Source organism: Phoca vitulina, unplaced genomic scaffold (genome assembly GCF_004348235.1).
Source record: "Phoca vitulina isolate PV1807 unplaced genomic scaffold, GSC_HSeal_1.0 scaffold1, whole genome shotgun sequence".
NCBI lineage: Eukaryota > Metazoa > Chordata > Mammalia > Carnivora > Phocidae > Phoca > Phoca vitulina.
The window spans coordinates 53,295,241-53,320,273 of NW_022589704.1; the positions used below are offsets into that span (position 1 = coordinate 53,295,241).

General features: G+C 38.4%; 1 protein-coding gene across 7 annotated transcripts in view; it reads left to right on the forward strand.

Moving 5' to 3' along the window:
* SESTD1 (SEC14 and spectrin domain containing 1) overlaps positions 1-25,033 on the forward strand; it is a 148,393-nt gene that overhangs the window by 103,901 nt on the left and 19,459 nt on the right. For all 7 annotated transcript variants that reach the window (XM_032407174.1, XM_032407165.1, XM_032407193.1 and 4 more), the window contains 4 exons: positions 9,269-9,391; positions 19,439-19,633; positions 20,158-20,272; positions 21,716-21,875. In XM_032407174.1, the coding sequence (XP_032263065.1) occupies positions 9,269-9,391; positions 19,439-19,633; positions 20,158-20,272; positions 21,716-21,875 (593 nt within the window). The remainder of the gene's footprint in view (positions 1-9,268; positions 9,392-19,438; positions 19,634-20,157; positions 20,273-21,715; positions 21,876-25,033) is intronic.

Below are 25,033 nucleotides of genomic sequence, written 5' to 3' on the forward strand. Positions count from 1 at the left end.
CAAAGAGGCTAACAAATACTAATATTTATCCACTGTGCTAAGTGTCTTACATATAATGACTGGTATAATCCTCACAGCACCTTTGTATGGTAGGTAGCATTGACACCATTTTAAAGATGGGCAGACCAAAGTCTTTGAACTGGTAGGAGCAGAACCAGAATTTAGAATTGGGACTCATGCCCAGTGCTTTCTCATGATTGTGAGAGTGATACTTTCCACAGACTAACAGAAACAGGATCCTACTACTCTGCCCCTCCAAAGATAGCTAATACAAAAGATTATAGAGGAAGAGTAGGGATATTGAGGAGCCAACCCTTGTATTCCAAAGAGCACTTGACAACGAGGGGTTGCAGATGAACTTAGGACTGTGAAAACAGTTTAGCCAAGAGAATTAAAGCACTTAAGTCTATTCCAGTGAATCCAAAATAATACTTTGACATTTTTTTTTTTTTTTAAGATTTTGCACTCTATTATTAAAACCTTGTAAAGAGAAAGTGGAAGTTGGGGCGCCTGGGTGGCTCGGATGGTTAAGCGTCTGCCTTCGGCTCAGGTCATGATCCCAGGGTCCTGGGATCGAGCCCTGCATCGGGCTCCTGGCTCAGTGGGGAGCCTGCTTCTCTCTCTCCCTCTGCCTCTCTCCCTGCTCATGCTCTCTCTCTCTCTGTATCTCTGTGTCTCAAATGAATAAATAAAATCTTTAAAAAAGAAAAAAGAGAAAGTGGAAGCTGAGAATATATTAATAGTTAAGAAAGTAGAAGATAAGTGGGCAAAGAACATGAAGAGATAATTTACTAAAGATCATATACTTTTAGTAAGCAAACATTTGCAATATATTTGATCTGCTAATATTTAAAAATATACCTGGAGAGATTTCTGTTTTTCAATTTGGAAGAAGTTTTTTGAAAGCAGTAGTCAGTTTGTATACTTTGCAGAGGTTATTCTCAGTTAAAACTTTCATTACTTGGATGTTCATATAGAAAAAGGTGTTTTAGAGAACAATTTTATAAGTATACTAGCATTACATTGTCATTGAATTCAAGATCTCTACTGAAATCTTTCCTAGGAAAACAATACAGAATTAGAGAAAAAAAATACTATGTAGGAACTTCTGTCTCTACATATATCCTAAGTTTACATTTAGGGTGTGTGTATTTGTATATATGTGCGTGTGTGTATATATATATTGTACATATATATAGTAGCTATTGTATATATACAAAAGTATATGTATATTTATGAATATATATATGTATATAGGTTGGTTGATTAGTTAGTTGGTTAGACAGATATGAGGGCAGGAGGAAGGCAGGCAGGGTCAGCTTTCTTAAAAAAGAGGTTTGCAACTATTATAAATTGTAACTGTAGCCACATAGAAAATCATTATAGTTTTATAGTGTAATGTTAAGTGAAAAACACAGGATAGAAATTGCTTGAACTCATAAGAATTGGCTGTAGCCAATTTAAGCCAACTTAAATCTGGAGTAACATGAAAGTGCAATGCATGTGAAAAAATAATTGAAAGAAATACACATGATTTTTCCCTATGGTGTGGTACTTTTATATAACTATTAAAAATTCCGTGAACTATTAGATTTTTATTTATTTATTTATTTATTTTAAAGATTTTATTTATTTGACAGAGAGAGACACAGCGAGAGAGGGAACACAAGCAGGGGGAGTGGAAGAGGGAGAAGCAGGCTTTCCGTGGAGCAGGGAGCCCAATGTGGGGCTCAATCCCAGGACCCCGGGATCATGACCTGAGCCGAAGGCAGAAGCCTAACGACTGAGCCACCCAGGCGCCCCAACTGTTAGATTTTTAGAGGAATATATTTTAACCTGATAATAATGGAAATGCAGCATGGGGCTGTAATACTTTGTTATAAAGTTCTGAGGTAAGCCTGTCTATCCACTGGGTCGTAGTAGTATGCTACGGACACACCCTCATTCACTTCTTAGGAGCTTTCCTAAGTTTACATTTAGGACATAACCATACATCTGCTGTTGAATTCCTAATTCTAATTCCCCCAGATCTGTCCCATATGGATCTCATCACCTTATGCCTGAACTGTTAGACTGCTTCACAGACTTGGCAGAAGAAAAATGCTCGATGCTGCTCTGGCAAACCGTAGATCCTCACCTTACACCCTACTGCGTGGTGCCAGTGGGACTTCAGATGGTCTGTGGGTCTGCATGTTTTAGTTCATCCTAAGACCCCTAGAGGGTGTTGCAGTAGTATAATTCTACAGTTAGTTTGTAATTTTTAAAGTGACAAAAGTAGCATTCATAATAGTTAATTACTTAATACATTTAGTTTTATCAGTATTTTTTTTATCTTCTTATCTCAAATCTTGTTCTAAGATTCACCTTCTTCTTATTATTATTATTTTTAATTTTATTATGTTATGTTAGTCACCGTACAATACATCATTAGTTTTTGATGTGGTGATCCACGATCCATTGTTTTCGTATAACACTTAGTGCTCCGTGCAGTACGTGCCCTCCTTAATACCCATCACCGGGCTAACCATCCCCCCTCCACTCCTCCCCTCTAAAACCCTGTTTGTTTCTCAGAGTCCATAGTCTCTCATGGTTCATCTCTCCCTCCAATTCCGCCCCCCATTTTTCCCTTCCTTCTCCTAGAGTCCTCCATGCTATTCCTTATGTTCCACAAATAAGTGAAACCATATGATAATTGACTTTCTCTGCTTGACTTATTTCACTTAGCATAATCTCCTCCAGTCCCATCCATGTTGATGTAAAAGTTGGGTATTCATCCTTTCTGATGGCTGAGTAATATTCCATTGTATATATGGACCACATCTTCTTTATCCATTCATCTGTTGAAGGGTATCTCGGCTCTTTCCACAGTTTGGCTATTGTGGACATTGCTGCTATGAACATTGGGGTGCATATGGCCCTTCTTTTCACTACATCTGTGTCTTTGGGGTAAATACCCAGTAGTGCAATTGCTGGGTCATAGGATAGCTCTATTTTTAAATTTTTGAGGCACCTCCACACTGTTTTCCAAAGTGGCTGTACCAACTTGGATTCCCACCAACAGTGTAAGAGGGTTCCCCTTTCTCCACAACCTTTCCAACATTTGTTGTTTCTTTCCCTGTCCATTTTTGCCATTCTAACTGGTGTAAGGTGGTATCTCAATATGGTTTTGATTTGGATTTCCCTGATGGCTAATGATGATGATCATTTTTTCATGTGTCTGTTAGCCATTTGTATGTCTTCTTCAGAGAAGTGTCTTTTCATATCTTCTGCCCACTTCTTGACTTGATTATTTGTTTTTTGGGTGTTGAGTTTGAGAAGTTCTTTATAGATCTTGGATACCAGCCCTTTATCTGTAGTGTCATTTGCAAATATCTTCTCCCATTCTGTGGGTTGCCTCTTTGTTTTGTTGACTGTTTCCTTTGCTGTGCAGAAGCTTTTTATCTTGATGAAGTCCCAAAAGTTCATTTTTGCTTTTGTTTCACTAGCTTTTGGAGATGTATCTTGAAAGAAGTTGCTGTGGCCGATGTCAAAGAGGTTACTGCCTATATTCTCCTCTAGGATTTTGATGGATTCCTGTCTCACATTGAGGTCTTTCATCCACTTTGAGTTTATCTTTGTGAATGGTGTTAGAGAATGGTCGAGTTTCATTCTTCTGCATGTGGCTGTCCAATTTTCCCAGCACCATTTATTAAAGAGACTGTCTTTTTTACATTGCATGTTTTTTCTTGCTTTGTCAAAGATTATTTGACCATAGAGTTGTGGGTCCATATCTGGGTTCTTTGTTCTGTTCCATTGGTCTGTATGTCTGTTTTTGTGCCAGTACCATGCTGTCTTGGTGATCACAGCTTTGTAATATAGCTTGAAATTGGGCAACGTGATGCCCCCAGCTTTGTTTTTCTTTTTCAACATTTCCTTGGCGATTCGGGGTCTTTTCTGATTCCATACATATTTTAGGATTGTTTGTTCCAGCACTTTGAAAAATGTCATTGGAATTTTGATCGGGATGGCATTGAAGGTATAGATTGCTCTGGGTAGCATAGACATTTTAACAATGTTTATTCTTCCGATCCATGAGCATGGAATATTTTTCCATCTTTTTGTATCTTCTTCAATTTCTTTCATGAGTATTTTGTAGTTCCTAGAGTATAGATCCTTTACCTCTTTGGTTAGGTTTATTCCGAGGTATCTTACGGTTTTTGGTGCTATTGTAAATGGAATCGTTTCTCTAATTTCTCTTTCTACAGTTGCGTTTTTAGTGTATAAGAAAGCAACTGATTTCTGTGCATTGATTTTGTATCCTGCCACATTACTGAATTGCTGTATGAGTTCTAGTAATTTGGGGGTGGAGTCTTTTGGGTTTTCCACATAAAGTACCATGTCGTCTGCGAAAAGAGAGAGTTTGACTTCTTCTTTGCCAGTTTGAATACCTTTTATTTCTTTTTGTTGTCTGATTGCTGTTGCTAGGACTTCTAGTACTATGTTGAACAACAGTGGTGAGAGTGGGCACCCTTGACGTGTTCCTGATCTTAAGGGAAAGGCTCTCAGCTTTTCCCCATTGAGGATGATATCGCTGTGGGTTTTTTTTTTTTTTTTAAAGATTTTATTTATTTATTTGAGAGAGAGAGAGAATGAGAGAGAGAGAGAGCATGAGGGGGGGAGGGTCAGAGGGAGAAGTAGACTCCTCGCTGAGCAAGGAGCCCGACGCGGGACTCGATCCTGGGACTCCAGGATCATGACCTGAGCCGAAGGCAGTCGCTTAACCAACTGAGCCACCCAGGCGCCCACTGCTGTGGGTTTTTCATAGATGGATTTTATGAGCTTGAGGAATGTTCCCTCTATCCCTATACTCTGGAGAGTTTTAATCAGGAAAGGATGTTGTATTTTGTCAGATGCTTTTTCTGCATCAATTGAGAGGATCATATGGTTCTTCTCCCTCCCCTTATTAATGTGTTCTATCACATTGATTGATTTGCAAATGTTGAACCACCCTTACATCCCGGGGATAAATCCCACTTGGTCGTGGTGGATGATCCTTTTAATATATTGTTGGATCCTATTAGCTAGGATTTTGTTGAGGATTTTGGAATCCATATTCATCAGGGATATCGGTCTGAAATTCTCCTTTTTGATGGGGTCTTTGCCTAGTTTGGGAATTAAGGTAATGCTGGCCTCATAGAATGAGTTTGGAAGTATTCCTTCTGTTTCTATTTTTTGAAACAGCTTCAGTAGAATAGGTATTATTTCTTCTTTGAATGTTTGGTAGAATTCCCCAGGGAATCCATCAGGCCCTGGACTCTTGTTTTTTGGGAGGTTTCTGATCACTGCTTCAATCTCGTTACTGGTTATTGGCCTATTCAGGTTGTCAATTTCTTCCTGTTTCAGTCTTGGCAGCTTACAGGTTTCCAGGAAGGCCTCCATTTCATCCAGATTGCTCAGTTTATTGGCATATAGTTGTTGATAATAATTTCTAATAATTGTTTCTATTTCCTTGGTGTTAGTCGTGATCTCTCCCCTTTCATTCATAATTTTATTAATTTGGGTCCTTTCTCTTTTCTTTTGGATAAGTCTGGCGAGTGGTTTATCGGTCTTATTAATTCTTTCAAAGAATCAACTTCTTGTTCCGTTGATCTGATCTGCTGTGTTTCTGGTTTCTAATTCATTGATCTCTGCTTTAATTTTAATTATTTCTCTTCTAGTGTGTGGCTTAGGCATCGTTTGTTGCTTTTTCTCTAGTTCTTTAAGGTGTAGAGTTAGTTGGTGAATTCGGGATTTTTCTATTTTTTTTGAGTGAGGCTTGGCTGGCTATGTATTTCCCCCTTAGGACCGCCTTTGCAGTATCCCATAGGTTTTGGACCGATGTGTTTTCGTTCTCATTGATTTCCATGAATTGTTTAAGTTCTTCTTTCATTTCCTGGTTGACCCAAACATTCTTGAGCAGAGTGGTATTTAGCTTCCGAGTGTTTGAATTTCTGCCAAATTTTTTCTTGTGATTGAGTTCCAGTTTTAGAGCATTGTGGTCTGAGAATATGCAGGGAATAATCTCAATCTTTTGGTATTGGTTGAGACCTGATTTGTGACCCAGTATGTGGTCTGTTCTGGAGAAAGTTCCATGTGCGCTCGAGAAGAATGAGTGTTCTGTTGTTTTAGGGTGGAATGTTCTGTAAATATCTATGAGGTCCATCTGATCCAGTGTATCATTCAAAGCTCTTGTTTCCTTGTTGATTTTCTGCTTAGATGATCTGTCCATTGCTGAGAGTGGAGTATTGAGGTCTCCTCCAATTAACATATTGTTATCAGTATGACTCTTTATTTTGGTTAACAGTTGGCTTATGTAGATGGCTGCTCTCATGTTGGGGACATAGATATTTACAATTGTTAGATCTTCTTGTTGGATAGACCCTTTAAGAATGATATAGTGTCCTTCTGTGTCTCTAATTACAGACTTTAGTTTAAAATCTAATTTGTCTGATATAAGAATTGCTACCCCAGCTTTCTTTTGAGGTCCGCTGGCATGGAAGATGGATCTCCATACCTTCACTTTCAGTCTGGATGTATCTTTAGTTCAGAATGAGTCTCTTGTAGACAGCATATGGATGGGTCTTGTCTTTTTAGCCAATCTGCAACCCTGTGCCGTTTTATGGGAGCATTTTGGCCATTCATGTTGAGAGTGATTATTGAAAGATATGAATTAATTGTCATCATGTTGCCTGTGAAGATGTTGTTTTTATAGATTGTCCCTGTAAATTTCTGTTGTATATCACTCTTGGGGTCTTTCTCCTTTTATAGAACCCCCCTTAATATTTCTTGCAGGGCCGGCTTAGTGGTCACAGATTCTTTCAGTTTCTGCTGGTCGTGGAAGCTCTGCATCTCTCCATCCATTCTGAATGACAACCTTGCTGGATAAAGTATTCTTGGCTGCATGTTCTTCGCATTTAGTACCCCGAATATGTCTTGCCAGGCCTTTCTGGCTTGCCAGGTCTCTGTGGATAGGTCTGACGTTATTCTGATGTTCCTCCCTCTGTATGTAAGGAATCTCTTCCCCCTAACTGCCCTTAAGATGGCTTCCTTGGTTCTAAGATTTGCAAGTTTTACTATTACATGCCGGGGTGTTGGCCTGTTTTCCTTGATCTTGGGAGGGGTCCTCTCTGCCTCTAGGACTCGAATGTTTGTTTCATTCCCCAGATTAGGGAAGTTCTCAGCTACGATTTGCTCAAATACATTTTCTAGTCCTCTCTCTCTCTCCACTCCCTCCGGGATTCCAATTATTCTGACATTGGAATGCTTCATGGTGTCACTTATTTCTCTGATTCTATTTTCATGGATTCTGAGTTGTTTTTCCCTGGCCTCCTCTTTTCCCTTTTTATCTATTATATTGTCTTCCAGGTCCCTTATTCGTTCTTCTGCCTCAGTTACCCTAGCTGTTAGATTATCTAGATTGGATTGGATCTCATTGATAGCATTTTTAAGTTCTGCCAATTCACCTTTCATTTCTGCCCTTAGAGACTCTATGTTGCCATTAATCGATTTCTCCATTCTAGCCATTGTCTTCACAATTGCTAGCCTGAATTCCATCTCCGACATCTTGGTTATATCTGCATCCATTTGTAAATCTGCAGCATAAGTCATAATCTCTGCGTCTTTTCTATTTTGGGGGCTCCTCCTCCTAGACATTCTGTTGATGGGTGTTTGAGGGAATGTATAGAGTCCAAATTATTGACCAGAACCCAAGCAAGATGCACCTGTTTTCTTGGGACCTTAGGGTTGTTGGCCTCTTGTTTTCCCAGCCTGTCTTCTGGGAGAGGGGCCTGCCGTGCTGTTACTCAGGCAACCCTGTTTGGGCGGAGTTGCCCTGCCCCCCTGTGGCGGGGGATGGGCTCAGCGGGAATCAGTTTTTGGGGCTTTTGTTCTCTGGCGGCTTTCCCTGGCGGCTTTCTGCGTCTCTTCCGTGAGTCAGAGCAGAAGAGACCGTTTCCAACCCTCTGCCTCAGAGCAGAGAGACCGCAGTCTATTCTTCAGTGAGCTCTCCAGGCCACACTGTCTCCGTTTCTGTCCGTGCTGCTATAAACTGCAGCGTCCTGGGTTGTGCTGGACAACCACAGCGCTCCCAGTCCTGCCTCTAGGTCGGGGCCCGTCTCTGCCCTTTGTGCTTCTAAAACCGCCAGCCGTTCCCAGTTCGCAGGTGCGACCCCACGGCTCCGGGTTTCCACCCCGGGGGCTGCCCTGAAGTCCTTTCCCTGCACTACCGGTCTGCGAGTCTGTGCCCGTCCCCAGCACGCGAGGCTGTCACTCACTGGCGGTGTAGGATCCCCACGGCCAGGCACCCTCCCGCTGCCATTTATCCTCTGATATCTGCCCGCGGAATCACGGCTCCCCGCTTCGTACCTCGAAACCAACCGCCTGCGATATTCTCTTTGTAGAGATCCAGATCTTCTTACATCTCAGGCTGGTTTCATGGGTGCTCAGAGTGGTCTGGTAGATATCCAGCTCAAATCCCAGGGACCAGTTGAAATAGGGTCCCCTACTCCGCCTTCTTTCCTAGTCCCCCCTTTTATCAGTACTTTGAGAAGAACATTTGACTGTGAGTCCGGACACATGACTTTTAGTCCTAGGTTTTTCATAATGGATTATATTACCTTGGGCAAGTCAGTTAATCTCTGAATTCAGTTTTCTTAAGTGTTAGATAAGAAATTTGACCAATGTCATTTCCGATGTCCCTTCCAACGCAAAATCGTATAGTTCTCTTATTTTCTTATCATAAGTTAATTTTTAATCCTCTTTTATGGGAGCATTCCAGATTTCTTTTAGCCTGACAGATGATCAGATAGCTGAAAGCTTAAGGTGCTACAGTGTACATTCTTTCAAATTTTGTTTTTGGAAAAGTTGTCAGATTATAGCCATGTAGTTCGAAAAGAAACATTTATTGCCTTTATAATAGAATTTAAAGAATTTAAATTAAAAATACTTGAGGAACTGGGGCACCTGGGTGGCTCAGTCGATTAAGCATCTGCCTTCAACTCAGGTCATGTTCCGGGGTCCTGAGATCGAGCCCCATTATCAGGCCCCATATCATTGGGCTCCCTGCTCAGCGGGGAGCCTGCTTCTCCCTCTGCCTGCTGCTTCCCCTGCTTGTGCTCTTTCTGAGTCAAATAAATAAAAATTAAAATTAAAAACTAAAAAAAATATTTGAGGAACTTGGGGAGGAGAAAACACTGAATGTTTGAAGAGCTTTTGATTATTTTAAGATTTTGGTCTCAACTTTCATTTATAGGTTGTGAACTGGCTTGAAGGGCCTGGATCAGAACAGCTACGAGCCCAGTGGGGGATTGGAGACTCCATCCGGGCCTCCCAGGCCCTACAGCAGAAACATGAAGAGATTGAGAGCCAGCACAGTGTGAGTGCGTTTCCTCTGCAAGTTACAGTGCTGTTATTACTGTGCGTAATGAGTAGCGTCTGTGGTGCTAAGGGATAAGTTGCCATAAACTTTGGTATAGGGACATAAAGTGTAGTATGTTTAATATTTAAAGGCCATAAAGTACATTTTGACCATTTAGTATGTATTTATTGGAAGTTTGGTTTTGCTTTTGGCTCCAAAACAGTTTAATTACATATTTTTATAGAAACAAAATTCATGTGAAACTTTAAAAATTACCATGACAGAATAAAGAGTGATAGTACAAAAATAGAACCTTCATCTGTAGTCCTGAGACAGAAATTATGATCCTTAAATCCTCAGAGGGAGGCCTGGGATGTCCCTGCTTTATTAGGGCTTGTATAGTACAATTAACGTCAGAATAGTTCCAGAATTGTTGCGTTAATCACAACTGATGGAGAGTGAGTGTAGAGGGTGCAGGATATCTTTCCATTCTTTGTGTGTTTAGGGGCTCCTACTTGTAACTGTGAAGGGGATGATCAAACAAATCCATTATAAAATTAGAAAATAATCTATAGGCAGATTATAAATAATAATCGTTCAAGAGGGCTTAAAATTTAACAACTTGTGTATGGAGGAAGTTGATATATGTTAATAAGCTCTTGCTTTGTTAAAGTTAACTCTTCATTATTGAGAAAGTGATCATCCACTTTGTGGATCAATTCGTTCATCCTTTTTCTCCCCCAAGTCATATTATTTCTGATGGTAATTTAAATAGGTTGACTAGAAAAGTGGAAAAAGAAACAAATTCATTAATTTCTACCTCCTTAGATTATCTGGCTTAAAAAATTGATCAGTTTACACACACACACACACACACACGGCATTCAACCTTGCATATAATATGAAGAATAAAACATCTTTCCCATAAATAGGTAATAAAAGAAGCTAGCCTTCCCCTCCAAAAAACAAAAAAACAAAAAACAACACCACGTGATCAGAAGACACTCTGATTGGATTTATGTGTTAATTGGGGGGAAAAAGAAATCATGTGTTCAGGGATGAATATAACATGCGTCCTGATCACTAGGATCTAAATGCCCAATAATAGAGAACTGAAAAAAATTGATCAATAATAATTTTAAACTCTGGGCCCAGATGAGATTTATGGATTATGTGAACATCTAATTTTTTCTTTTCCCTTTAACTTCCCCAGTTGAAGTGGTAATTAAAAGTTGGATAGTATTAATAAATGTATATTTTAACTAAATGAGATTAAAGAATAAATGTTGAATCTGCTTTTCTCAGGAATAAATTTGAATTGTTGACCAGGTATCATTTGCTCTTTACTAAAGATGTATTTTAACAATATCTGACATTATTTTCCTCTTTAATACATACCGTTCTGTTTAGTTCCTTACATTGTTTTCTTTGTAATATTCCCCAAATCAGCTTTAATAATTGCAGTATTGGCAAATAAAATATACACTGTACTCTATAGGACTTTTAAGGTAGCTGAGAGAATAATATAGAAGAGGTATCACAAGATTTAGATTTGGAATCATCTAAAGATAGTGTATATATTGTCTGCAATTTTCCTAATTAGTACTTGTAAGAGAGTGATTGATTGATAGAGAGGGAAGGGAAAGGGAAAAGGGCAAAGGGCAAAGGGAGAGGGAGAGAGAATCTTAATGCAGGCTCCATGCCCACTGCAGAGCCCCATGCGCTGCTTGATCTCACAACCCTGAGATCATGACCTGAGCCGAGATCAAGAGTTGGGTATTTAACTGACTGAGCCACCCGAGCACTGCAGTACTTATAAGAGTTTAAAAATGAAATCCTGTAATTGAAAAAAATCTGTATATTTTATTCATTTCACAGGGTCCAACATAATGTTTTTTCCTTTTATGCTAAAAAAAACATACTGAATAATTTGTATTTAACTTATAACCCCTTTTCTGAGGTTATAATCTTTCAATGTTCTTGATACTTTTTATTTTTATTTTTTTAATTTTAATTTTATTTATTTTTTTAGAGAGGGAAGGGAGGGGCAGAGGGAAAAGGAGAGAGAGAATTTTTTTTTAAGATTTTATTTAAGGGGCACCTGGGTAGCTCAGTCGGTTAAACGTAGGCCTTGGGCTCAGGTCATGATCCCAGAGCCCTGGAATCAAGCCCCATGTCAGGCTCTCTGCTCAGTGGGGAGCCTGCTTCTCCCTCTCCTTCTGCTTGCCTCTCTCTCTCTCTCTCTCTCTGTGTCAAATAAATTTAAAAAAAATCTTTAAAGATTTTGGGGCGCCTGGGTGGCTCAGTCGTTAAGCGTTTGCCTTCATCTCAGGTCATGATCCCAGGGTCCTGGGATCCAGCCCCGCATCAGGCTCCCCGCTCCGCGGGAAGCCTGTTCTCCCTCTCCCACTCCCTCTGTTTGTGTTCCCTCTCTTGCTGTGTCTTTCTCTGTCAAAAAATAAATAAAATCTTTAAAAAAAATTTAAAAAACATCTTTAAAGATTTTATTTATTCATTTGAGTGAGAACGCGCGCACACATCACATAAGGAGGGCGGAGAGGGGCAGAGGGAGAGGATCTCAAGCAGACTCCACGCTCAGCACGCCACAGGGCTCCATCTCACGACCCTGAGATCAGGACCTGAACCAAAACCGAGAGTTGGAGTTTAACCCACTGAGCCACCCAGGTGCCCCTCTTGGTACTTTTTAAATAACTTAATTCTGTTGATATTTTTGATATTGACTGTGACTTATTTGAACCCTGTGGATTGTTCTGGAGCATGTTACTATAGGATAACTATATCCTATATTTTGTACCCTTTTTTTTTTTGTTAAAGATTGTATTTATTTATTTATTTGTCAGAGAGAGAATGAGAGAGAGAGAACGTGCACAAGCGTACACAAGCAGGGGAGTGGCAGGCAGAGGGAGAAGCAGGCTCCACACTGAGCAAGGACCCTGATGTGGATGGGACTCAGTGCCAGGACCCTGGGATCATGACCTGAGCCGAAGGCAGACGCTTAATCAACTGAGCCACCCAGGCGTCCCACCCTTTTTGGTTCTTGGAAACAGTATTTGCTATAAAACATTCTAGATTTTTCTAGAGGATTTAGTTATGAAAGTATCCCCAACGTCCTTTAAATAAAGATATGTGACACATGAGGGTCCTAAAGACAGGATTTATCTATATTTTACTATTTTTTAAAGATATCAAGAGGAGTAATTATACTTCGAAGTTGGATTATATACCTATTATAAAGAAGTTCACAGAAGGAATTGAAAAGCACATTTTATTTATTTATTTTTTTTTTATAAGCTCAGATATTAGGGACTAAAATCTTTTTTTTTTATTATGTTATGTTAATCACCGTACATTACATCGTTAGTTTTTGATGTAGTGTTCCATGATTCATTGTTTGCGTATAACACCCAGTGCTCCATGCAGTACATGCCCTCTTTAATACCCATCACCAGGCTAACCCATCCCCCCACCCCCTTCCCCTCTAGAACCCTCAGTTTGTTTCTCAGAGTCCATAGTCTCTCATGGTTCGTCTCCCGGTCCGATTCCCCCCCTTCATTTTTCCCTTCCTGCTATCTTTTTTTTTTTTTTAACATATAATGTATTATTTGTTTCAGAGGTACAGAAAAGCACATTTTATATTGCATATAGTATGGATGACATTACAAATTGTATACATAGAGATTCTTGTGTTTAGATTTTTATTTTTGTATTTTTATTGATAAAGTTTAAAAATCAATTTATTTTACTTATTTTTTTAAACATTTTTTTTATTTGAGAGAGAGAGCGAAAGAGAGACAGCACAAGCCGGGGGTGCGGCAGAGGGAGAGGGAGAAGCAGACTCCCCGCTGAGCAGGGAGTCTGGATGATGTGGGGCTCCATCCCAGGACCCTAAAATCATGACCTGACCCAAAGGCAGATGCTTAACCAACTGGGCCACCCAGGTGCCCCTAAAAATTAATTTAAAGGAAAAAAGAGCTTATGGAAAGTTCTGTGTGCTTAAGTTTACTTGTAATGTGAAATCAGTATAAAATTTCAGAACTTTTGAATTGGAAAGGATCTTAAAGATTCTTCTAATACCATCACCTTATTTTTTTTTTTTTTTAAAGATTTTATTTATTTATGTGACAGAGAGAGACACAGCGAGAGAGGGAACACAAGCAGGGGGAGTGGGAGAGGGAGAAGCAGGCTTCCTGCGGAGCAGGGAGCCTGATGCGGGGCTCGATCCCAGGACCCTGAGATCATGACCTGAGCTGAAGGCAGATGCTTAACGACTGAGCCACCCAGGCACCCCACCTATCACCTTATTTTTATACATGAACAAACTGAGAGAGAACATTTTTCGATCACTGGATAGCTGGACAAGGGTTGAAACACCAGTCTCTTCATACTCATGAAATTCTTTTTCCCCTCTCTATATCTCTGTATTTCTCTCTCTCTCTCCCTTTCTATATTTTTCTCTTACTCGCTTATTAGCTCGCTCTCAGAGAAAGCTAAATTTCATGGATGTGCTTAAGATAACAGCATTTTTTTCATTCCTATTCTCTTAATACTTGAGGACATATGCACATATATGGATGTTTGCATTCAGGGACATAGTGCTCAAAGAAAAGAAACATTGACGACTTACGGATTTCATTTCTTTAAATGATGTATGTTAGTTTCAAAATTGGAAGGTGGGGACAAATTGGATGGGAGTATAGAAGAAACAGAATTGGTCATGAGTTGATAGTTATTGAAGATGGATGACACATGGGGTTCATTATACTGTTCTTTCCACTTTTGAATAGTTTGAAATTTTTCATTCTACAAGGTTTACAAATGAGAATTGCACTATTTTAACCAATAGGTGGCATTACATTGTCACCTTGAGAATAGGTTGATGCAGGATGAGTGTATTAGCTTATGATGTTCTAATATTTTATTAAAAGCTTTCTTTTCTCTTTGTAAATAAGAGTCAACACTTTAAAGCATATGTTGGAGTTGTTCAGGTCTTAGTGAAATTATGACAAATTTCTAGTGTGTTGATTGCTTAATAGGGATAGAAATTATCATACCATTTTATATTAAATCACTGTCAAATATTAAATTTTAGATTCTTCATAAAAGCATAATTCATAAAACTAAAAAATTACCCAAATTTATTAGAATATTTAGTATTAATATACAGAAAATGAGAATCTTAGTAATATGTAGTTCTTTGTCAAGGAGTGTCAAAAAGTTTGTTTTTTTAATACGAGGTAAGCACAACAAAAAATATCAAAGGTATAAGAAAATGATTATACTTAAAATACATTTTAAAGTGTTTTAGTTCAGTAATCTTATTTTATCTTTTGGGTTGAGGTAGGTGTTGTTAGGAAAAACACATCATAGGAATGTGCAGAAGTATAAATCTCTGAAGCTTTAGGATTCCATTCGTATATCTCCCATCTCACAATGTTGACTTTTGGTCTTCAAAGAGAACACTGTTGTGTTGTGCCTAATAGTAAGCAGCAAAACAGATGTACATGAAGAGTCAACACCTATCTCACGAACATACTACCTTTAATTAAGTGAGCTGGCAGTGTTTCTTTCCTCCTAGATTGGGATTCCTGTTTCTTGGTTTAAGCATAAATACCCATTACTTCACCAGCTGTGCATCACCACCAGTTCCCGCATGATTCCAGTGTCAGTCCTGATGACTACCTCTGTCCTAGTATGTGAGCATTCAAGCTCATCTTACCTACCATCTAATTCTAAATTACATGTCTTGGAATTGATTTTTTTTTTTCTATGCAGTTAAATGTTCATAAAAGGTGGGCCAGAGGATGGCCAAAACTGAACTGAATGCAGCCTGTTCGCCTAAGGTTCTATAAATTTTATATTCTCCTATTTCCTAGGAAGAAACATTTTGATTAATTTGAAGAGAGAGAGAGAGAGAGAGAGTGTGTGTGTGTGTGTGTGTGTGTGTGAGTGTGTCTGTGCATGCCAGATTTTTTTTTCCTTACATCTCAGGGAGACCGATTATTTCTTTAGGACAACCTCAGTTCCTAATGTGAGTTTCTTTAATTTAAAGTGTTAATTTCAAGAAAAATACTGGTTCTTAAATTGTTTGCATCCTTGTCCTGGTTACTAGGGCCTTTATTTTACAGATTCAGATTAGGAAAAAATCAACTCTAGGATGGTTGTTCTTAAACCTTAGTGGTCCTAGAAGTCACCTGAAGTGATTGTTAAACTGCCTGTTGCAGAGCCATATGCCCACAGACTCTGATTTAGTAGGTCAGGGGTGGAGCTTAGGTATTTTTAGTAAGCACCCCTGGTAAAATGATATAGATAGTTCTCACTGTAAAACGTAGTAACCCAGGATGCTGATCCTTTAGTCTGCTATTTTTCTCTGAATCATGACTGTTACTTCTTCAAAGAATTGGATCTATTTGTTTAGAGCATTAACTAAATTTATAAGTACTTTGGGAAGACTATGAAATCCCTTTCTATTTTAGAACACTACTGTGATATTTTTCTCAAGTTGTATTTTCTGCTTTAAATCCATCTCCATTAACCTTTATAATCACTCTATGGTTTCAAAAGTATTTTACAGATAGTATTATGTGATTAATTTATACAATAACCAATAAGATAGATAAGACAGATAATATCATCACTGTTGTACAGAACAGGGTTTCTCAATCTTGGCCCTATGATACTTTGGGCCAGATAGATCTTTGGTGTAGGGGCTGTCCTGTGCATTATAGGGTAATTTAGCTGCATCACTGGCCTCTACCCACTAGATGCATTAGCATTGTGCCCTCCCAGTTGTGACAGCCAAAAATGTCTCTGGATATTGCAAAATATTCCCTCTGAAGCAAAATAGCCCCCAGTTGAAAATAACTGCTATAAAGAAACAGGTTCTGAGAGATAAGTGACTTAATGAAGATGACACCCTTTGTAAGGAGAAAAGACCTTGAGTTCGTCTTTCAAATCCATTGTTCTTTTCTCTACATCTGACTACATTGTCTGTATAATAATATTCAGAGATTTCATAGTAGTTCAAGCAATAAAACAATATGACAAATTAGAGAAACCCAAGTTTTAGGTACAGGGCACAAGAGTAGACCACATTTAGAGCAGTACCTGTTACCTACTTAATTTAATGTCAGCTAATCTACAATGTCTGACGTAAAGTGTTTTACATGTTCATTCAGTACATATTAACTGAGCACATACTAAATGTCACATGTTGTTCTAGGCTCTTGGTATATTAGCACTGTCTTATAATATGGAACTTAAATTCATATTGGGAAAGAGGGAGTGGAGAGCAGGTAAGGCAATGCTTTTAGGAAAGGCTTCTCTGAGGAGATCACATTTAATCAGAAACCTTGAAATGATATGAAGGAGTAATTCAAGCAAAAGGCAGCTCAGATTGAGGACACAGAAGTAAAAACACTTCTGTGTAGGTTGGAGCTTACTTCCCATTGCAAAGGAACAGCAGGTATGTTGGTGGTGTTGCAGTGCAGTGAGCAAGGTAAGGAGTCACACAAAACAACGTTTCTGAGAGAGTCAGGGGCCAAATCATGTCCACTTAGCCCACAAAAGGGAGTTGACATTTATTTTATTTTTTAAAAAAATATTTATTTGTCAGAGAGAGAGAGAGCACAAGCGGGGGGAGCGGCAGGCAGTGGGAGAAGCAGACTCCCCGATGAGCAGGGAACCCAACGTGGGGCTCAATCCCAGGACCCTGGGATCATGACCTGAGCTGAAGACAGACACTTAACTGACTGAGCCACCCAGGTGCCCCTTGACATTTATTTTAAAATTACATGAAATCATTGGAGGGATTTTTGAGCAGAGAACTGATTTATGTTTTTAAAAGGTCTCTGGCTACCATATGGAAAATAAGGACTAGGGACAAACAACAAAACAGGAAGACAGGAGACTAATAGAATGAAGGTAGTAGATGTAATGAGAAGTTGTCAGATTCCTGAAGTTGAGCCAGCAAGACTTGCTCTTAGAAAAATCAGGTGTTTGGCTTTAGCCACTCTTAAGTTGGGGAACACTGGGAGAGAAGCAGCTTGGGAGCTACAGAATTAGTAGCTTCGGGGACAGGTTAAATTTTAGATGTTTAATACTCAAACAAATGGAGATAGTGAGTAGACACTTGGGTATCACTGTTGAGTTCAGGGAAGGGGACAAGGTGAGGATATTAATGTGGGAATTATCAGCATATAGATGTTATTTAAAGGCATGAGACGAGATGAACTCATCCAAGCCCAAAGAGTATTGATTCAGAAGAAAAGAGCCTTTGGAAAGCTGAACCCCAGGTCACTCCTAAACTTAGAGGTCAAGAAGCAGAAGGAGGGCCAGCAGAGCTGTTGTGTCTGAGGGAAGAATAGAGAAAGGCATTTCAAGGAGGAAGTGGTTGCTTTTGTGAAACGCAACTGAAAGGCCCAAATAAGATAAAGACTGAGAATTTGCTAAGAGCAGGAAGGACAAAATCCTGATTAGAATGGGTTAAAAAGAGAATGGGGAATAGAAGATAGAATTTGTATAGGGTACTCCTTTAAGGGATGGTCTTGGTCTTGAGTTTTTTTTTTTTTAATTGAAGTTTAATTTATGTATAGTAATATATGTTACATAAAATACACATCTTAAGTGTATATTTTGTTTTTTAATATAAGATACTGCAGCTTATTTGTATGCTGGTGGAAATAATCCAATTGAAAAGAATGAATTGATGATGTGAGAGAGAAGATAAGTGCAAGGGCAAAGCCTTGGGTAGGCAACAGAGGACAGAGATAGCGCAAGTGACGTGGCTGCCTGAGAAACGGGGACAGTTCATCTGCTATTTTAGTGGTGAGGGCAAAGCATAGGGCTGCAGAAAGAGGGAGGGTCATAGATTTGTCGGTGAGAAGATGAGAGTTCTCTTCTGATTGCTTCCTATTGAATTAAGTTAGATTTTTGGCTGAGAATGAAGAGGGGGAAAGGGAGTTGGAGATTTAAGGAGTGAAGAAAACAAATAATCATGAGAGAGTGGGAAAATGAATTGACTAGAGAAATGTAATAGGATTGCTGAAGGCCTATTTGAGGTTATTTATATACACTTTATATATTTTTATATGGAGAGAGTCTATATATTTATATGTACTATAACTTTTAAAAGACAGCTGTTTGCGTCATTGTTATTATCCAAGCATGTTGCTACTCTGGTGTAGGTATACAGTAGGCAGAGAAACCAGGTCTGAGGTCTTGACAGGTGGATTGGATGGAAGGAAGAGAGCAGGGCATGAGCATGGGTTGTGCTCTGAGAGGTGATTATAGCCTCTGACCAAAGATAGAAGTGAGGGCGTGAGACTCTTCAGTGCTGGACCATGAAGCAGCAGGTCAGTGGATTGGGCCATCTTATCGGGTTGGAGGAGTGAGTGTCCTAAAGTGTGTGAATGAGAGAGTCGGTAGCTGGGGACTGGAGAATGAGATTCTTGAACATCTGGGAGCTGTATAGTAATACATGATTATGACAAGAATTTACATGTGCTGGAGTAGGTAGCTGAGGTAGGGTGGGGACAGGATGGTTGCAAGTGAGAGAGGGAATTGGTACAGAGTTAAGAGTGCTGCGTGGATGCGTACATGGTGGGGGTCGGTGGGAAGGCTGGCCCAAAGAGGAGGGCCGTGACCTTTGTCAAACTCCCTGGAAGAGAGTGCTTAATGGGAAAGGTTTGGAAGGATGTCATCCAAGAGCATGCACTTTAAAGGAGATGTGGGTTTTGAGAGAGAGGGAGAAATGGTCTGGTAATAATTTTCTCTGAGGATGGACAGGTTTCAGGTAGAACAAGAAAGGAAAGGAAGCATTTAGAGACCAGGATGAAGCTATACAATAGATATTGACGTTGACAAGAGTGAGTTCTGGGGGTCATGTGCAAGGATTTGGGGGTTGAGGGCTTCTCATCCTCACTTTAAGTAATTTTTGCCTTACAAAATTATCATAAATGTTACTTAGTTTATCTGGAGGAATTATAAAATGTAATGTAGTTCTTCAGGAGCCAATTTGATCCTTAATTTACAACATGTCTGTTACAGGAATGGTTTGCAGTGTATGTGGAACTTAATCAGCAAATTGCAGCACTCTTAAATGCTGGGGATGAGGAAGATCTTGTAGAACTGAAGTCACTGCAGCAACAACTTAGTGATGTTTGCTATCGACAGGCCAGTCAGCTGGAATTTAGGCAGAATCTCTTACAAGCAGCTCTTGAATTTCATGGTGTTGCCCAAGATGTAAGTGTACTCTGATTGCTTTTCTGTTCTTCAAATGATCTGAACACTTATCTGCACATAATTTTTGCAGGTTTGCATGTCTCCTAATTATTTTTCTGGAACAATAAAATAATTTACTTGTGGGGAGATGATAAAAGTCTTTGATTTTTTTTAATTTTCAAATTTTTAAGTCATTTTGCATGCAACTAAACCTTTTTTGTCTAAATAGTGTACCAACCTAGTAGATGTATTTCATTTTGATTGTTTCTCTGTTTATGCTTTATAACATAGATTGAAATGGAAGTTTCAGTACTTTCTTATATTCTGCTGACCTGGATATAAATCTTTGTTTTCCTGGTGCATGCATCTGTTTGTTCTGTCTTTTCAGATAACATGTATTCTAATTATTAGTCCTTGTCTTTTAACAGCATAGTCTTTTTCAAGTGTAATTGTGATAACCTCATTAGATATAAACCTCATTAATCATTAAACACTTTAGATGCTGATTACATCAGGGTTATCTCTTTGGTGTCCCTCTGCTTTAGTTGTCTCAGCAGTTGGATGGCTTATTAGGGATGTTGTGCGTAGATGTAGCACCAGCTGATGGAGCATCGATTCAGCAGACTTTAAAACTGCTTGAAGAGAAGCTGAAAAGTGTTGGTAAGCAGATTTTAAAAATGCTGAAACATAAGGGTTCTTTTTTTAGAAATATCATTACTATTGTTAGACAAGTCAACTTATACTGAACTAATTATAATTATTTATAGGAAACACAGGAAAAATTAGTATAAAATAGGTTTTATTCCCTTGAAGGGTGTAATACGTGCTAAAATTTTTATTTTTCATTGATGGTCAGTCACCCTTCCTTCATTGGGCCTTTAGCCTTTCTTCTTTATCCAGCTATATCTACAGGTGCTATGTCTTGCATATACTATGAACAGTTATTTGTAGTGCATGCATAAGCTGTAATTAGCTGTGAAGTGTTCTGTGGTAAATCCTGTATGCCCCAAACTGTGTTTTATGCAATGATTTTTGTTGTTGCTATATCCTAACCTTGTGAATAAGTAGTCGGTTTGGTTCTGTGCATTTGTTTCTCCAAATTGGGAATATTGCCAAGGTTACCTACTCTCCCAAGGGGAGGATGATCCCATTTCACTTGACACCAAGGCCTTTTACATTTTACTACAGTAGGAAGGAAATACAGTGAATTTCCTTAGGTCATGACTGGAGAGGAGATAGTGGATGTACAAATGGGAACGGAGGGTTGTTCTGGGTAGGATAGGAGGGCAAAGGGGAATGGAGGCCAGGAAGCAGAAACCTAAGACAGATTTAGTAGAAAGTGGTAACACGTGATTGAACCAAATTAATTATTGAAAAGGATTTGAGGGAATCCATTTGAAAAATCATGTTTGTATGGGTAGTTTACTTGTTAGCAGCCTTTGTTATTTTAACACATAGGCATAATACGTATTTTGTAATTAATTTGCCAAATGCAGTTTATTTCAAAGCATCAGAAGTTTTCTAGAGCCATACTTCTCCTTTAAAAAAGAAAAGAAGAATTCCTGTGTGCTTGTCTGGTTTGGAATACTGTAAATCTATCCTAAATATTGCTTTTCGTTAGGTGTAAGCTGGAAGATGCCTGAACTTAAAATATTCAGCATCCTTTTTCAGTGATAATGCATTGCTTGAATGCTTTGAAGTTTTGTAACTCTTATACGTTATTTTGAACAAAATGTTTGCCTTGTTCTAAAAATTGAACTACATAAAAGCACAAAGGAAACAAATTGAAAAATATTACTAGCCAAAATAGAAATTTTCACACTTTCTTCCTGCTTTCAGTTTTCAAAAATAATTATCATCAATGGAAATTAACCTTTAGGAAATTCTCTTTAGGCAGAATTTGGCATGAGAAGGGAGCTCAATTGAAACCACATTTAAGGGTTTTATTGCTTGAAGTGGTCAGAGAACCCCATCCCAAGATAGTTTAATGTACAAAGCTGTCATGCTTGGAATCCAAGTACAATATCTGCTGAGAGGATTTACTTGAGGGAGGGAAAGCACCTCCTTTGTTTAAGAGATTAAATCTAGGAACTTTTGTTTTAGATGTAGGATTACAAGGTTTGCGTGAAAAAGGTCAAGGACTTCTGGATCAGATCTCCAATCAGGCATCCTGGGCCTATGGAAAGGATGTAACCATTGAAAATAAAGAAAATGTGGACCACATACAAGGAGTGATGGAAGATATGCAGCTTAGGAAACAAAGGCAAAGTTTGACTGTTAATGTTAATTTTTGCTAAAATAACATAATAAAATGAGAAGTGATATAATTTGTTTTCCATACAAAATAGAAGTTCTAACCTGTTAATATAGTAGGCATGTAGTAGGTTTTGGTGAGTGTAATTATTGTATATAATTGTACTAACAAATAATGACAATTTGTTCAACTAATGATACCTCTCCCCTTTTTAATTCAGTGGTAAAATTTCAGTTGCACCCAAGTACTTCGCATTCCATGTCTCCAGTATAGCCTATGATTCTTTCATCTTTTAAGAAAACCCTTTTTCTCCTTTTTGGAGAATTTTGCTTTTCCATTTTCATTTGGTTTAGAGTTGCTATTAAATGTGTCATCTACATAGATCAGTTTCTTCATCTAAACTTCTGACTCACAAATTGTCACGCATTCTTTGTACTCATATTTGCTCTGAAAGGATTAGACAATAGACTCTGGGTAAGAGGCTATTTAGTTTTATTTTGTATAGAGGCAGGAATTTAAAGGATTCTTTGAAAATTCAATTTGCAGTAGCAACTGAGAGAGCGTTACAAAGTAAAGGATTAAATTAATATATTAAAGTATATACAGTGTAGCATGATTTTATGAAATTTTTGCACACTTAGAAATTTTAAGGTATCAACAAAACCTCACAAACTATCTCTGCGTCACAGAGAAAATACTCATTAGGCAGAAATTCCTTCTAACCTCACATGCAAACTTAACCCATTTCATTATTTTATTCTAATCACAAAGGATGCTATAGCCCTGTTCTTAATAAGCCAAGTTTACCCTCATGTCTTCCCTGTCTACTCTCGTTCTCTACTCTGATCTCTGCCTCTCATTTAAATGCTTAAGTCTCTCATTAAAAAAAAAAAAATTACACACATGCATATACTTTTCTCTGCAACCCTTTCTTTGTCTTCTAGCCCTAGAATTCTCCTCCCTGACAGCTAAGTCATTTGAGGGTCAATCTACACTCATACTATTTCCTCCCTGCCTCCCATTTACTTTTCAACCCTCCTCAGTCTGACTTCTGCCTTCACCATTTCACTGAACTTGCTCTTACTGATGTCACCAGTGACTTTGTAATTACCATGTAATAAATACTTGATCTTGCTCAAAATCCAGGGAGTACTTTTGGTCTTCATGTTGCTTGATCACGCTGAATAGCATTGGACACAACTGACTTTTTCTTCTTGAAACTAGCTGACAACTTTGTCTTCTTTTGAAAACACCCTCATGATCCTGGCATTCTGTTTCTTCTTAGTTTTCTTCACTGGTTTCTTGTCCTCTAGCTAATTTCACTGCTTTCAGGGTTTGTTTTGAGGCCAAGTCCTCTTATTCTATGTGTTCTCCCTGGACAGTTTCACTACTTGAATGACTTTCTTTTATTTGATTGTGATTGAGTATTTATGGTTCTGACCCAGACTCCTGTCCTATGCTTTGAACCCATAATTACACTTGGCCTACTAGTATCTTTGGGTGGATGCCCCACACATTCCTGAAACCTAGTATGTCCAGATACTTGCTGTTCTCTTTTAATTTCCTATCTAGGTTAAAGTTACCATCAGCTACCAAATTTGGGATTTATCCTAAAATCATACTCTTCCTCATCCCGTATAGCCTGATCAAATATCTTAAGTTTTGCTGTCTCTGAATCCTGAACATTTTCTATTTAAGATCTTCTCTCTTACCTGCCTCTGGCCTTGATCCTCTCTAGTCTGTTGTACATGAGAATAATCTTTGTAAAGTGCATATCTAATCATAAAACCCCGCTCAGTGATTTCCTGTTTTCTCAGATGAAGTTCAGTCTCCTTGAAATAGTGTAGGAGACTCTTCATAACTCAATCCTGCATAATCTTATCTCCTACAGCTTTCCCATACAGACACAGTTGTTTTTATTTTCCTGAATGCATCGTGCTGTTTCATGAATCTATGACTTACAATACTTCTTTCTTCACTTTCTACCTGGTGGATTCTTACTTATTTTTCAAGACTCAGAGATACTTATTTTTGGAAGGCTTTTCAGATTTGTAAGGCATGTTAGTTACTTGTTCCTCCCTGCTCCCATAGAACTCTTTACATAGCTCTGCAGTAGCACTCACCACATTGTTTGTTTAAAAGTCTGCTGCCCAAAATGGGACCAACCTAATAGTTGAGACCGTGAAGCACATTATCTGACACCTGACAGTACGCATTAAATATATCTACGATATCATCTTCATCATTAAAATGTCTTCAGATTGTAAAAGTACTTCTCATCATCACTTCCTTTTAGTCCCTTGTTAGAATTACTTTAACCAAATTCATTTTAGTACTATGTTATGGGCTTTTATAAAGGGCATTCTTATAAAAAATACCCTTGTGACAATGGTTTCTATATTGTTATTCAGCTTCTTTAAGAACACTGACTGTCGTGGAGCTCAGTGCCTTCTAGGTAACTGGTCATTAGTGTTTGAGACTGTAGTGAGTTCCCTCTTCCTCTAAAGTACATGGAATTGCATGAGGACGAAGGGAATGGATCAGAGCTGAGTTAGCTAAAGTCACCTTGAAAGTTCAATCTGTACATCACTGTAAAATTTTAAAACACTGAATTGTGTCTCTCTACACCCAGAGATCAATAGAGTTTTTTTTCTTCTTTGGAACATAGATGGAGTGTTTTTTTTTTTTTTTTTTTTAATTCAAAATTAGATATTACTTTGGGTAATGTAATATAATGAAAAGTGTTAACTTTTTTTTATTTGCAAGCTTTATTAAAATGCCGTTTTAAAGAAAAAGCTCAGATTATGTTTGAGAGATTTAAAACCAATAATTCATGAGTGGGTCAGTCTTTTCACTGCTATAAAATATGTTTTCCATGAATATTCCACAATTTTTCATTTTTCTGTTGGACATTTACATTGTTCACTGTCTTTTTAAAATTTAAATTAAATTAATTAACATATGGTGTATTATTATTTTCAGAGGTAGAGGTCAGTGATTCATCCATCATATATAACACCCAGTGCTCATTACATCACATGCCCTCCTTAATGTCCATCACCCAGTTACCCCATCCCATCACCTCTCCCCGCCTGCAGTGACTCTCATTTTGTTTCCTATGATTAAATCTCTTCTTGTTTGTGCCCTCTCTCATTTCATCTTGTTTT